This window comes from Agelaius tricolor, unplaced genomic scaffold, assembly GCF_023055355.1.
Source record: "Agelaius tricolor isolate 1412-34295 unplaced genomic scaffold, bAgeTri1.0.p SCAF_6, whole genome shotgun sequence".
Lineage (NCBI taxonomy): Eukaryota > Metazoa > Chordata > Aves > Passeriformes > Icteridae > Agelaius > Agelaius tricolor.
Window position 1 is genome coordinate 52,030,150 of NW_027269266.1, and position 15,894 is coordinate 52,046,043.

Genomic DNA, 15,894 nt, shown 5'->3' on the forward strand with positions numbered 1-15,894 from the left:
CCTCAAAGTAGGTAATTTCTCATTAAGGTCTCAGGACTCAAAAAAATATTCCTGATTTTGGCTGATAAGAATCTAGAGTACTTCATCTTTGTGGCACGTTGCAAATTTCACCTCCATTGAAAATCTGTGGTAAACCTTTACAGTTAGTTTTACAGGAACCCTGGGAGACATTACATACTCAAAAGACATTCCCATCTTTTTCTTTGGCTTCTGGTAATGAACACAGAGAACTGAAAACTCAGACATTTCAGATGATCATGTCACAAAGTCAGCACATTGACAACAAATGAGAAAAACCTGAAGAATATGAAAACCCTTGCACACCAAACTTAACATCTCAGACCAGACCAGGAACAGATTTCCAAAGATGATAAAAGTTTCAGGAAGGAGAAAACCCATCTTCCCATTAATGCTTAATTTTTATATTGTTAAATGCAAAGAAAAGTAATAAAGGTCAATCTAGAGAACACATTCAGGGACAAATTATGCTGGTAGTATTTCAATCAAGAAGCAATAGTGAAATTCAGTGAAATGACAGAGATACAGTCAAAGGTAAATTTGACCTTGTAAATAGAAAAAAATAGAGCCATTTGCAAAGATATCTCGAACAAATTTATTCAGGTGAAGCTCAATAAAATATGAGCTACCATAACATTCAATATAGAACACTTATTGTAACAATTGTATGCAAAAAAAGTACTTTTTATGTACATTTTTAGGATGCTTCTAACAGGGTTTTTTATTATTTTGGTCAGTGCTCTAGTGTAACTCTGATCATACATCTCTCGCACTGAAATATTATGTAAGTTATTTTGATTTTGCCTTTTTAATATCTCTAAGAGGATCTCATCTTTGCCCAATCCTCCATGATTTAACATAACCTGACACTTTGTACAGGACTGCATGTTCTGTCTCACTTCATAACTTATTATCTGTATAAACATTTAAAATACAAAAAAAGAAAACAAAATAAAGGACATGTGAAAAAACAACCAGCAGTTTGCCACTGCCTAATTTTTTTTAAATATATAGAAATTCAATTTTCTGAAATGTGCTTTTCATAATTTGAACAAATTGTAGCTCACTTGCATAGAATGCATAAAATATCTTGGGAAAAAAATTGTAAAGATTAGTGTAACTCAGCTTAGTAAGCATATTCAGTAAGTAGAATAAGGAATGAAAGTCAGGTATCAGAGATCTGTTCTATATTACAAATTGCAATATTACACATGAGCTGTATGAGAAACTGTAAAGCCAGTACAATAGCAACAGTTAGGGTTAAGCCAAGTTTATGAAGAACTTTGCAATCTAAGTATAGCTTGGGTTAGTAAAGGGAAAAAAAAATCCTCTAAAACCCAAAATATTCTTATGGTTACAATCAGAATTGCAACGATAGTAGCTGATGCAATGTTAAGCCATAAGCACATACACACACAACTCCATCCATAAAAAATCCACCCTAATTATTGGTTTATGAACAAGAAAACTAGATTAAATTTTTTTATAATATTGAGGTAATATTTCTAGTACCTACTACAGAAACAGCACACAGAAACACAGGAACCATAATTTTATTCAGATATTTTTCAAAAAAATTTTACTTCTGGAAAAGTATTAACTTTGAAGAAAATACACATTCACAATGACTAATAAAGATTAAATAAAAAAACAGCTAAAACAATCTCCTAGACCTAAAGAGCTGTCTATGAAAAAAGAAACAAAGGATACTCAATGTATGCTTTTCATTTTGACTGTGGAAAAGCAAAGGCCAAAAGGACATAAAAGAATACAAGTTTCAGTTATTCAGCCAAATGCCACACGATGAAGATAAAATGCTTTGTTTAGTCAGGTTTTTGGGTTTGCTTATACAAACTTCAGATACTTCAGATCTGTTTTATACTTTCAACATACTAAAGTTCAAAAGGCTTGCACCAAAAGGTCGCATCACAGAAACACAGCAGAGTGTATATACCTGGTTACACTGGGTCATGAGAGCTGGTTCTGGAAAACTCACCCATACTGCTACATCAGTAGCACTGGAGACAAGAATACTGCAGGACTAAACTAATTCTTGCAGAAAGAGCCATAATACCTCCCCATTGTTCTGAGACAATTTGCCATCTGTTGTAGCTAATGCATAACAAGATAGTGGATTGTGCAGTAGTACAAGTATTGGAAAAAGCCTCCTAGATGAAGTCGACTTAGTCCTCACAAAACCAGCTCATTTTGGTTTTAGACCTGAGGAGGTCTGGCTTTTACTAGCTAGTGAAAGAGTTCTGCATAATAGTAGAAAATTTTTGCTTCAGATTTTATGGCCACAAGGAGCTAATCTTTCAGTTATGATCATCATGATCTTCACCACTGGGAAGACTATGCACTAAATTTCCCTCTCCTCCTGTAAAAAGAAAGGAGAGGGTAAAGATACTCAGCAGTGTTTAGCTGCAGTTCTCCCAAGTAAATGCTGGAAACTGCCCCTCTCAAGACTTAAAGGACTCTGGACATAAATTAAGAAATACAGGCTTTGCCGGCTAGCTACAAACATGACCACTTGCTAAGAAATGCCGAAAAATATGAAATAAAGCATAGATTTTTCTTATTTTTTCTTAGTTAAATATATGCTCAAGTTTCCGTAAGACATGACCTCCATCTAAGAACACAAAATAAAGAGCTAGAAAAAAACAAAATTTTTTGTTTACTCGAAGAGTTTACCGTACTGGTCAAAAGTAAGATAAAACTTGCAGTGAGATTTTTTTTTTCCTGTGTTTGTTTATATGATGAAGGTCATGTTATTTTAAGGCATGTCAACCCTTCATTGGATGTAGCAGAGTATGAATTCGGCTGAGGAGATCTGAGTTCTGTTAAATTCCTTTTATCAACCTGTTGTCTCACTGAGGAAGTGATTTGTAGCAAAATCAATAGAAAATTACAAATATGTAGCACTGCCAGATTATCTTGTCATTTAGACTGCTCTTGTAGGCTCACAAGATAAAACCACCAACATTCAGAGGGAAAAAATTGAAAGATCTCAGTTTATAACTGGTATGGAATGGAAGTCAGGTAACCCTTAAAAAAAGGTTTCTCTGTTAGTTGAAAACCAATCAAGTCATCATGCTAGCTTTAAAGTCATCCAGTTTCAGCAAACACCTTTGATCTATTTCAGTGTTCTGTTACTAATCTACTGCTGATGAAGAAATATGCGAAATGCAGAAATGACAAGGAACAACAGAACCTTGTCCTACCTCTATACAGACACATTACAGACTACAGGTCATGGGAAAAGTCAATTCTCAATCTCATAATACACAAAATAATGAATTCCAAGGGAAAAAGCCCTAATGCTTTCTGCTTACCTGATATGGAACAATACTCCCATGAGCAGTACCCCAGCGTTTTGCTTCAATTTTGCAATTAAGGTAATTCGCTGCTACATGAGTGAGACATGCAACCTGGAAATGGAAAAAAGTATAGTATTCAGGAAAGCTGGAACTTCATTGACAATTTCTCTGAGATTTCTTTCTATGTGCTTTAGATACACAAGCTAACATATTTATGTCAGAAAAGTATCCTTTAGACATTATATATTTTGTATACTTTTTTACTATGAGAAAAACTCAGGCTATAGCTATATCACAGAACTGCTTGTTTAAGAACAACTCCATAAACGCAAAAATTAATATGCTCCCTATAACACCAGTAATGCTGGACACATGTAGCATTAAACTATCCTGAGATAAGAGAGTGTTACCCTAAATATTTTGCAGAATAGTCAGCTGCAGCAGTGTCTTGTCTGAAGTCTAGTGGGAAGCATGATGGATTTGTGGGATAGAACTCACCATTTCCTGAACCTCAATCCCATGCTTAAATCACAAAAACTTTTTCCTCAGTTACAAGATTATCTTTTTGTTTTCTCCATGCTTCTCATTTTACATGTCCAAGCTATGGAAAATATTTCTGAATTCTTCAGCTCCCCACATGTTCTGTAATATTAATTAAGTCGTGGGTCTTGATAAATCATCTGTCATTAGAAGATAAGGAGAGATTTAGCAAGTTATTAGTCAGACATAGCTGGAAAAGTATTAACTTTGAAGAAAATACAGCATACTAACTTAGGAACCAGAATGTGAGAGTATAAATATATATGTTGTAAGTATGATTATATCTTAGGAAAAACAAATGAAAATTTGTGATGCAGTAATGCATGAAAATCAGTGGTTCTGTTATAATCCATGGCAGATTCCTTATTCTTTATTCTTGGAGGGAATACAGTGTTTGATGATATCTGAAGCCAAATAACACAATAGAGCATTACAGCTACCATGGAAGGTTATCACTCATTCATCAGACACAATGCATTTTTTTATTCTGTTAACTAGCTGCACCAGTAAGTGCAAGTGCTTGCCTCAACAGTAGACCATGTGAACAATTTTTTCCAAAAATATTATTTTCTCCATATTTCTCCCATTAGATGAAAGAAATTTTGCTTTGATGATCAAACTGTTTATACTATTTTGTACCTACTAATCAGTCTAGTCTACAACAAAACACACAATTAATTCAGAGATCACCATTCATATTCCAATATGTGAATTATATCAGAATTCTCAGGAATCAAAAGCTATTTCATTTTCTTGTTCTTTCTCTGTATATTCTGAAAAGAAAATGAGAATGTGTCACTGTCACATTTAAAGAAAATATTTAACTGTAAATCATGCATGGAGCAATTTAGTACAGCAGGAAAAAAACTAAGAAAATACACAGCAAATAAGTGTCTAACTACTGACAAAAAATTATATTTGTATATACTAACTAGAAATAAATTCTTTATTCCTGAGTACTTTTGGAAAACATTTTGTAGCTGGATTTCAGGTCCAGCTGTTTATAGCCAAGTATCACTTCATTTGGCTAAAATGTTGAACCATGTCTGTTCTTTGGTCCCCAGGAAAATCCCAGTAGTTAAGGAAATGGTACTGAAAGTATCTAGGAAGAATTTTTTTCCTAGTCTGCAACTTTTCTCAGCAATATAGAAAGAAACACCATGATTATAGAGAGAGTTAATGAGTTTATTAGTAACACGTAGCCTTGACCCATCATTCCTGCCATTTTTCACTTTGGGGTCATACTCCATAATGATACTTTCTCTACCACAGCAAATAGCTCTGCAGTGAGGATGAAATATTATTCATTAGATATTCTTCTGTATTTGCATGCAACACTACACAGCTAACACATTATACACAAATTTCACTGAGTGAAGTGAGATGCATCCATTACAACCAGCTTTTACTTCTAGAGACCAGGAATATGCATTTAACTTTCCACATTTTCCATACAGGCAATGCTATATCAAACTTAACTCTGGGAAGGACGAAGTGAATTAAAACCTAGTGAAATAGAAATCCCAAAATATTGATATTGAATGCAATTGAGCCAAGATTTCATGATATTCATTTGTTTCTACATTCTATGCTATAGAATTAGGGATTGGAGTCTCATAAACAGAATTCTTCACAAAAAGACTTTTAACCCTAAAAATATACCTTCTTAGCACAAAGAAGGTATATCTTGCAAATTGCTTCAGCTTCCTGGATGAGATGAATGTAATATTTTCAGTAATGGAAAAAACCACACATCTAGATTTCTCCAAAGCATTTGTTCACAGTACAGGAAAAGGAAAAAAGGGATTAAAACATAAGGCTCACTAGATACCGACATTTGACCACTAAAGCATCTGCTTCATGCTTGTTTCAATAGCAAGAGACCAAAAATGCCAGGGAAGTCAGGGCTTAGTAAAGATGGCAATGTTGGAACTAACAGTTGCTCGGACTATATCAAGGTCTCAGTTCAACTTGGTACTTAGTATGAAGAATAATTCCATTTCAATCAATGTACTGGCCACTTGCTTGAATGCATATGCCTATGTAGCCTATAAAACTGGTTTGCTTATTTTTGTTTTTTCAATAAATCATGAAAGAAAATTCTTTTGGCTTCCTCTGACTTCCTTCTCTGATCTGAGTACCTTATTCACAGCCAAATTAGCCAGACAAAATTAATTATTAGCAGTAGCCATAGTATCATCACCAAACAAATAAGCTTATATAGACCAAAATAAAGTAAATATATCAATGTTTTGTGTTTTATATGAAAACACACTGTTGAGTGAACTCTGTGGCCTTTTGCCACATTCATAATAACTTTCTGACAAGTTCAGCAAACTTGAAGACAATTCTGTTTCTACCGTCCCATGAAACTTTCCCCTACCGTGCCTTTCCCTTTCCTCTCTTCCTGGCTCAGTTCATTATCTTTGGTCTTTCCAAAGATTTAGTCCCACTAAAAAGGGACTGTCCAAAAAAACCTTTCAGCATATACAATTTATGCAATTAATAAAGAACACGAAGAATTGATCTACCTATATCTTACAGCTGTTAAGCAAACTGCTGAACTACAAGCATACAAAAGATATCCCAGATGAACATTTTTATAGATGTTATATCCTTTAGAAAAAAATGTTTGTAAGAATGTAAGTCTATTTCTCCAAACTCCCCAGTAATTCAAGACTCAGGACCTCACTGATAGAGACACTTCTTGCAGTAGAAACATCTATAATGCAATCAATCTCTAAAACTGGAATTTGGGTACATCTGTGTGACATAGTCAGCTAAGTATTTTTAAAATCTATATTTAAAACTGCTTTCCTGAAACCTTATAGACCCACTTCTTTGCTCCTTTAATTAAGAAATAATCCTCAAAAGTAACCTTTGAACTTACAACATTAAAGCAGATGTAATGCAATGATACAGACATCTCTGTATTCATTTGCTTGTAGAGACAGATCTATGCACTGTAAATATGCATTATCAAATATCTACAGATAAGCATTTCTTTATTTCACGTCAGTAAAGGGAACACATTTCAACATTCCTTTCTAATGTTACTGTTGATGGCCAAATCCCATATTTGTGTAACAGACTTACTTAAATCAGAACAAAAAGAGAGCTGCATTAAGGTCTGAAAAGTTATGCTCAGATTATGATGAAATCAGACAGATGGGAAACAAGATATTAAAAGCCACAAGGTCAGCAGACAAAGAAAAGAGACAGAATTTCAAAAGATTTTTTTTCAAGATAGCACATCAAACATAATTTATTACAATGAGTTCGCTGAGTCAATCAATCATTTACATGCAATTTCAACAAGTGTATATGAATAACAAAAGAAGACAGGTAACTGGAAAGAGAAAATAACATTTTAATTATATTCTTTACTTTCTTCTCCCTCCAATTTTGTGTCTGCTGTCTTGCCACAAACCTTAACAATGCTTTGACTCTAAGCCAAGTTAATTTATTTCTTTCTCATTCTTTGTTTGCTTTTTCTTAAAGCAAGCATGTAGACTTACTGCACTGGCATAGGTAACTTATTTTATGCTATGCTACAGAAGTAGTAACACAATTATTAATTTATAGCTTTGTAGGAAAAAATCATTCTAGAAAATTCCATGGCCTTCTGTTACACAGAGGCCAATAATCTTCCATTTATACCTTTTCCATACTTCTGGTGACATATTAAAAAAATCTTTACACGAGAAAAGTGTGAACATAAGACCACAATCCACATTTGGTGCGTACTATAAAAGATCTCTTAAAATCACTGATCCTATGCTAATATTTACCTAATGACTGATTTTACTGGTTAATGTTTTCCCTAATAAGTATTTTGACACGAGTAACATTTAAGTTTGACTAATTTTGCTTTTGCAGTTATTCCCTCTTGCCCTTATGGAAGCTGTTTCCATGTACGTGTGCATCAAGTGACTCTCAGCTCCTGATCCTTGAGTCATTTTTGCATTATCCAAAAACCCCAAAACCCCACATCAAAACCCAAAACCTCTATCTCTACCAGGCAACCCCCACTCTTCCAGCTAATTATGCAATTCCTAAGCATCGACCCAACTGTTTTCAGGACGTGCCATGACATCACAAGGCACAGTGGAGTTCTATCAGTTTTTGCACAGGAATTGTGTTTCAAATTCCTGCGAGTATTAACTGGTCAGCAGAAACCACAGCCTTGTTTAGAGGCAAGAGAGCTGCCACAATTCAAGGCAGCCCATCATGCAGGCGTCCAGCAGGAAACCACAGCATTCCCAGGTGCTACCAACAAACATCACCTTACATTCAGGCTTGTAAGGGCTGCCCATCCAGCCTGAAGTTGAGAGATCTGCAGAAGCTAAAAATCAGTTCAAGAGTGGCATACACGTCTAGGCGGGACAGACACTCCCACCTGCAAGTACGCAGCAAAGCCACTGCCCACAAAGGAGCAAGATTCCACTGCTTCATCCGTCGTGTCCCTGCATCAAAGCAGCAGGTCTGGCCTGCAAAAGTTAACTAAAAAAAGTAAAACTACTATCACGCAGGTCAAGGCTTAACACTATTAAAGACAATTTTTGAAAAATGTCTGTGGTCATGTTATGAACACTGTGCTCCAGTAAAAAGTGTTTTCTACTCAGTAACACCAATATCTCTCAATGAAAAACTCCAGGAAATTATCATGAATTCACCATTCACACAAGAAAACTCCTGGCACTGAAGTATCCATAAATGGCATAAACCTGGCCACAACTACAATCTTGTTAAGATAAAATCAGATCTTTAGTGACAAATAACTAGAATTTTAATACAGATCTCCTATAGTGTCCTGTTCTTGTACCTTCCAACCAGACACTTAGGCAGGTATACAAATCCATGCCAGCAATCACATGCAGCATGGGGGATTCCTGATTCAAATTAGCCACCTGACCAATAATAGCACACAGCAAATCACAGTCACACAAAAGATGTGCTAGAAGGTGTTAATTGAACCAGAAACAATAAAAACCCCCAAACCATGCAAAAACAAAATAAGAGATAATGTATTTGAATACCTTATCTAGAATACGAATTCTCAGAGGTTGTTAGATAAAAAGAGCAAACAGACTTTAAGATACATAGTTATATAAATACTTTTTTTACCTGAAAATGATGTCTGCTAACATATTTTGCTTTATCAAAAAATTTAGACTACATATAGAGAGAAATTGAGACATCTTCAAAAACACAATGCATTTGCATTGCGGAGAACTGCTATGTTCAGAGAAATGAAACAAAAAAAGAACTGATTTACAAATTACTTTTAATGAGCTATTTAGAGCTCATAAAAGACCAGAATGGATGCTTCTCATAGCATGGAGATCAGCTCCTGATTAAGATTCAATTAGCATTAACAATAGCAAAGATTGATGCAACTAACAGATGTAGTACTTGTAATTTCAAAGTATGTTTCAAGAGTAAGTACATGTTAAATGGACTCCTATCTCTCCAATTAAACAGGAATTCAAGCAAACAAACAAAAAAATAAACTTCTACACACTCAGATGAATTTTAGGTGGAGGATCAAAAATAAAAATCCTGACCGTAGAAGCTATTAGACAGCACTGGCACTAAAGAGAAAAAGGAAACAAAAAATATTTCTTTTAAATGAGCTCCAGTTGAAGAAAAACACATTCTAAAAGGAATAATAAATGTCATTTTCTTGATTATTATAAAATAGTAGTCTTTTTTTTTTCCTGAAAGCATAAAGAAAGATACTACTTCAGCTTCATAATTACAAAGAAACATCATTAAGGAACCTGTTACATTAAAAAAAATTAAGGAGAGCATTAAGGCTAAAAATACTAAGAACTCCAAAGTTAGTCTGTAACTCGGTGCAAAATCCAAAAACTGAAGGCACTGGGTTTCTCATAAAGGAAAAAAAGGAAAAAAAACAAAAAGCCTATCAGTGGATTTTCCCATAACATGATCCTGGAAACAGATGAATTGGTTTTAAAGTTACTTTGAAAACAAATCCCTTTTCTTTTCCATGGCATGGAAAAATCAGCCAAAACAGTTAAAACTTTGGCAGTGTTCTAACAAATGAAATCAGATGTTGATAACAGACATATCAGACAACTTTAGCCATAAATTTCTACAATTATTTTCTTAAGAATTTATTCTCTCTGAAGAAAGACTACATATGCATTGAAATACCAAATGCATTGTGTTCTGTATTTCACACAGCTTTACCAAGTCCAGTAAAAATTGAACTGACAAAAAAGTTTATTCTGCTACATTGTATACAGGTTTCTCTAACACTGTAACACATTTTGTGTCTTGATTTTCTAAAGTTAAATGATAGGTAGGATGGGGTTGAGTATTCATGGTAAGAATCAAGAAGGCTAACAGCGCAGATATCCTGGTGGCAGTCTTATAGACAACTCAACCAGGATAAAGGGAAGATGGAATACTCTATGAGCAGCTGGCAGAAGTCTCACAATTTCTATCCCTTGCTCTCATGAAGGACTTCAACACACTAGATGTCTTGAAAATACAGCACAACGAAGAGGCAATAGTCTAGGAGTCTGGAGTGTGTGGAAGATGACTTCCTGATGCAGTTGGTGAGAGCCAGCTAGGGAAAGAACCCTCGGACCTGTTGTTTGTGAACAGAGAGGAAATTCTGGGTGGGAGTGGAAGGCTGTCTTGAGCACAGCAACCATGAAATGATAGAATTTTTAATTGTTGCAGAAGGAAGGAGAGGACAATTACCTTGGAACTCCAGAGGGAAGACTTTGGCCTGTTTAGGAGATTGGTTGAGAGAGTCCCTTGGGAAGAAGTCCTGTAGGACAAAGGAATCTAGGAAGGCTGCATATTCTTCAGGAAGGAACACCTAAAGGTTCAGGCACAGGATCGTCATGTTGCACATGCCCAACAGGGGATCAGGCCCAGCCAGTATAGGTTTATGAAAGGCAGGCCCTACTTGACCAACCTGATCCTCTATGGCAAGGTAACTCACTAAGTGGATGAGCTGTGGCTGTTTATCTGGACTTTATTAAGGCCTTTGACATTTTCTCACAGTCTTCTTCTGCTCATGGTTTGGATGGGTGCACTCTTCGCTGGATAAAAAAACTTGCTGGATGGCTGGGCCTAGAGAGTGGTGGTGAGTGGGGCTACATCCAGCTGGTCACTAGCTCTCTGCACGGTATTTGGTCCAGTTCTGTCTAATATCTTTAACAACACACTGGGCAAGGGGACTCAATGCACCCTCAGTCAGTTTGCAGACAACACCAAGCTGGGCAGCAGTGTTGATCTGCTGGAGGGTAGGAAGGCTCTGCAGAGGGACCTGGACAGGTTGGATCAATGAGCCAAAGTCACTGGTATGAGGTTCCACAAGAAGTGCTGGATCCTGCACAGCAGAAAAGGACCTGGGGGTGCTGGTTGACAGCAGTTGAACATGAGCCAATGTGTGTGCCCAGGTGGTCAAGAAGGAAAATGGCATCTGGGCCTGTATCAGGAACAGTGAGGTCAACAGGACCAGGGCAGTGCTTTATAATCAGATCTGGTGCAGCCTCAAATCCTGTGTTCAGTTTTGAGCCCCTCATTACCAAAAAGATATTAAGGTGCTGAAGCATGTCCAGAGAAGGGCAGTGAGGCTGGTGAAGGATGTGGAGCACAAATCTTATAAGAAGCACTGTGGGAGCTTGAATTGCTCCAACTGGAGAAAAGGAGGCTCAGACATGACTCTTATTGCTCTCTACAACTTCTTAAAGGAGGCTGTAGTGAAGTGGGGGAGCCAGTCTCTTCTCCCAGGCAGCAAGTGATAGGACAAGAGGAAAAGGCCTCTAAACCCAGAAGGTTTAGATTAGATAATAAGAAAAAGATTTTCACAGAAAAAGTTGTCAGCCATTGGAACAAGATGCCCAGGGAAGTGGTGGAGTTGCTATATCTGGGGGTATTTGAAAGATGTGGCACTTAGGGACATGCTTTAGTATTGGACTTGGCAGTGCTGAATTACTTGATGATCTTAAAAGTTATTTTCCAACCTAAATGATTCTTTTCTAATTTAAAAATAATAGCTGTATTTGGTGACTGAGAATGGAAACAAGAAAGCTTAAAAATATGATAAAGACAAACAGATTTTGCTCATATAAAATTTAATTACCTGTGAAGACAGGCATCAGAATAACTATAGCAATTTTTGTTCTTGTTTGCAGTTGTGTAATATCCAGAGGCTCCAAACTGGATTTTATACACGCTTTGTGAAGGATACTATTTTTTTATTTAATTAGTAATAGGGATTCTTATCCATGGAAAGCCGTCAACATCCAAAACATGCTGTATTAAGGCACTTTTCACTTTTGATTTTATGATAGGAAGAGTGCCATTTACAATGAAAATATGCATATGTCTAACCATTTACATCACTCATCTTTTTGTTCTCCACATTTATCAGCATTAATTCTTGCATGAAAAAAAGAAACTTAGGTGTGTTTGTCTACTGACATGGTCATTTTTATCTTATCTGTAGTGAACAAATTAAAAAAAAAATACAATAGTAATTTCAATAGCTTGCACTGCAGCAGTGCAAATAGGTAGATTTTTAGACTTCATTTGATACATAGGGAGGGTCATAAAGAAACAAGTCATGCCTATTTGGTTGTGTGAGAAATGTGCAAATGTTGTCTGCCTATTATCACAGTGAAATCTCCCAATCACTACAGTATTACCTCGGCAGAACAACAATGGCTTTGGTTCTAATACTGAAAATCTCCATTCACTGTCCATTAAGTACTTAATGGTGCTAATGGTGCTAATGCACTACAGGGATGTCACAAGAAACAAATCCATGCAATTGAATGAAATGTTTGAAATAGGATGTTTTACAAGATTATAATTTCTGTGCCTCTGCAGTATTAAGCAGTGGCCATAAAGCTCTTCTGAGCATTTTAATGCTGTTCACATTGCAGATGTAGTTCATTTACTAAGCTGTTATACAGCATGCAAGTCAGAGAAATGTGGTGCAAAGTTCTATTTGACTTGACTATTACCAATGAGTCTGGAGTCAAAATACAGCACTTCTACATAATGCTTTTTAAGTAGTGGCAACATTGAAGAAGGAATTTATTCTTTAATCAATCTACAAAAATATTTAAGTCGTATCACAAAAAACCAAAAATTCTTTATCACAGAGGAAACTAGAATAAAAATAACTTCAAATCTATTTATTAGAGAAATCTAGTACTACCAAATTCATTCAAAGCAAGGCAAGGAATTTTTACAAATAACTGACTAGACAATCACATTTATGGTCACATTGATCCAACCCAGGGTAGCAAGGGAAGGAAAAGAACTTGTTAAACCACTCTGAATCTTCTAACATCAATCCTTGTTAACTGGAGAAGTTCCAGCTGACTGGAAATTAGCAAATGTAAAGGATGTAGCTGAAGGATGATTCAGGGAACTACAGCCCTGTCAGCCTGACCTCAGTTCCAACGAAGTTTATGGAAGAGATCATCCTGAGTGCCATTATATGGCACATGCAGGACAATCAGGGGATCAAGCCCAGCCAACATGCATTTATGAAAGGCAGGTCCTGCTTGACCAATCTGATCTGATTCTATGAACAAGTGACCCACTGAGTAGATGAGGGAAAGGCAGTGGATGTACTCTATCTAGACTGTAAAGCATTTGACAGTTTCCCACAGCATCCTCCTAGATGGGTGAACACCTCACTTAATAAAAACCTGGCTGGATGGCCAGGCCTGAAGTGCTATGGTGAATGGAACTAAATCCACCTGGTGATGGGTCACTAGCAGTGTTCCCCAGGGCTCAGTTTTGGGGCTGGTCCCTATTTAATATCTTTTTTGATGATCTGGACCTGAGGATTCAGGGCACCCTCAGTAAATTTGCAGAAAACACTGGCTGGGTGAGGGTGTTGATCTGCTCAAGAGTAGGAAGGCTCTGCAGGGAAACCTGGACAGGCTTGATTAGTGGGCTGAGGACAACATGGTGAGGACAAAAGGGAAGCGCTGGGTCCTGCAAGACCATGCAGCCCTACAAGCTTGGGGAGGAGTGGCTCAAGAGCTGTTCAGCAGGAAGGGGCCTGGGGTACTCAGTATGAGCCAGCAGTGTGCCCAGGTGGCCAAGAAGATCAATGGATCCTGGCCTGTATGAAGAACAGTGAGGCCAGCAGGACCAGGGCAGAGATCACCCTCCTGTACTCAGCACTGGCGAGGCCACACCTCGAGTACTGTGTTCAGTTCTGGGCCTCTCACTTTAGAAAGGACATCGAGGTGCTGGAGTGTGGCCAAAGAAGGGCAACAAGGCTTGTGAAAGGTCTGGAAAACGTGTCTGAAAGGAGGTTGTACTGAGGTCTGGTCTCTTCTCGTAGGGCCTGCAGTGAGAGGACTATAATCTATAATTTACAGATGAAATGGCCTTAAGCTGAGATAGGGGTGATTCAGATACCAGGAAAAAAAATTTCAGTGTTAGGGTGGTCAGGCATTGGAATAGGTTGCCCAGGGTGAAGTCACCATCCCTGGAGACACCTAAGAGGTGGCTGATCTGAATCATGTGATTTAGTGGTTTAGGGGCTGTAGTGGTAGTTCTGGGTTGACAACTGGACTTCGTGGTCTTAAAGGTCTCTTTCAAGCTTGATGATTCTATGACTTTTATGCGATTTAATGGATACCTGTTTTAGAAGTCCTAAACTAGAGTCTGAATATATTTTTTATAGCTTTCACTATAACATAGTAAGTAATAAGTTGTGACTTTTGGCCTAACCACATGTCACTACTCTAAAGAGTTTGCAATCTAACTGATTAGCCAAAACCAATGCTGAACAGAGAAACAATACTCTGCTGAATACAAAGAGAAATTCTGGTAGCAGGAAGACCAAAGGAAGTCATTATTTCAAATGTGTTTCAGCATCATCCTTTACCTTTTTTTAAAAAATAAATTATAATCTACAGAGAAATTTTAATAAGAGTTTTCTAAAGTCATCAAACTAAGCAGTGTTGAAACCTTAGCTAGAGTTCTATCACCATACCCAAAAATGTCACACTTGTTAAGGTTTATTAGATTTCCAGAGGTTCAGCAGCACAAAAAAATCAGCTGTCTTTTTAACTTAAAATTTTCCATGACATAAAACTAAAACCTCTTCCATCAAGTTAAAACCCTATTACTTGTTATTTACATTAAAAAATGGAGCACAATGTCTTGAAAGGCTCTATCCTAGTTTGATGAACTTATAGAATTGCTTCTGAAACTTCTATGAGTTTAGACAGGCAGGTGAGATTTTGGGGTACACTAAACGTGTTTATTCTGGTACTAGTTGCTTAAATCATTCCCCTTTCTTTTCATTTACCCAGGTTATCCTTCTCCTAACACTCAGCATGATTCTGAAATCTGATCTGCTGGTAATAAACATCTTGATTCCATTTCCAAGATTACACCCTTATTTAAAGGTCATCTAAATTAAAAACTCATTAAAAGAAATGTCTTCCTTTGTCTTCAAACCTTCAAACTCTCTCCCCTACCCACTCCAGTGTCCTTTTTTTTTTTTTTTAGTAAAAGAGGGGTATATTTTTTCTATCTCTTTTCTAGTCTTTCTCTAATTAATGACAGAGACAGATCAACATAGGAAAATGAAGCTGAAACTCATTCAGGCTTGGTTTCTTTAGCACAAGAACAATGGTAGCAAAGACAAAAAGACAGAGTTAGGTAGCATTTAAAGAAGAAAATCCCTAGCAATTTGAATATGTATTCTGTTTACAGAGTAAAGAAAGCCTCTAAATAAAACAAAGATCCAGTTGGAGGATGTTCTACCAATGACTGCATAACTAATCATTAGAAATCATAACACAAATTCCACAGAGACCAATATTAAATTGAGTTACTGTCATGTGTATATGGTCTTCTGGTCTATTCAATCAAATTCTGGCTGCTTAAAACCCAGAGGGATAAATTCTGTTCTTAGTTATACAGCTATCCTCAATGGAAATTGTGAAGAATACAAGCCAAGAAGTGTTTAAAGTGCAGTATATGTTTAAAG

General features: G+C 36.6%; 1 protein-coding gene across 4 annotated transcripts in view; it reads right to left on the reverse strand.

Moving 5' to 3' along the window:
* SUGCT (succinyl-CoA:glutarate-CoA transferase) overlaps positions 1-15,894 on the reverse strand; it is a 314,684-nt gene that overhangs the window by 247,422 nt on the left and 51,368 nt on the right. For all 4 annotated transcript variants that reach the window (XM_071429808.1, XM_071429806.1, XM_071429805.1 and 1 more), the window contains one exon: positions 3,351-3,446. In XM_071429808.1, the coding sequence (XP_071285909.1) occupies positions 3,351-3,446 (96 nt within the window). The remainder of the gene's footprint in view (positions 1-3,350; positions 3,447-15,894) is intronic.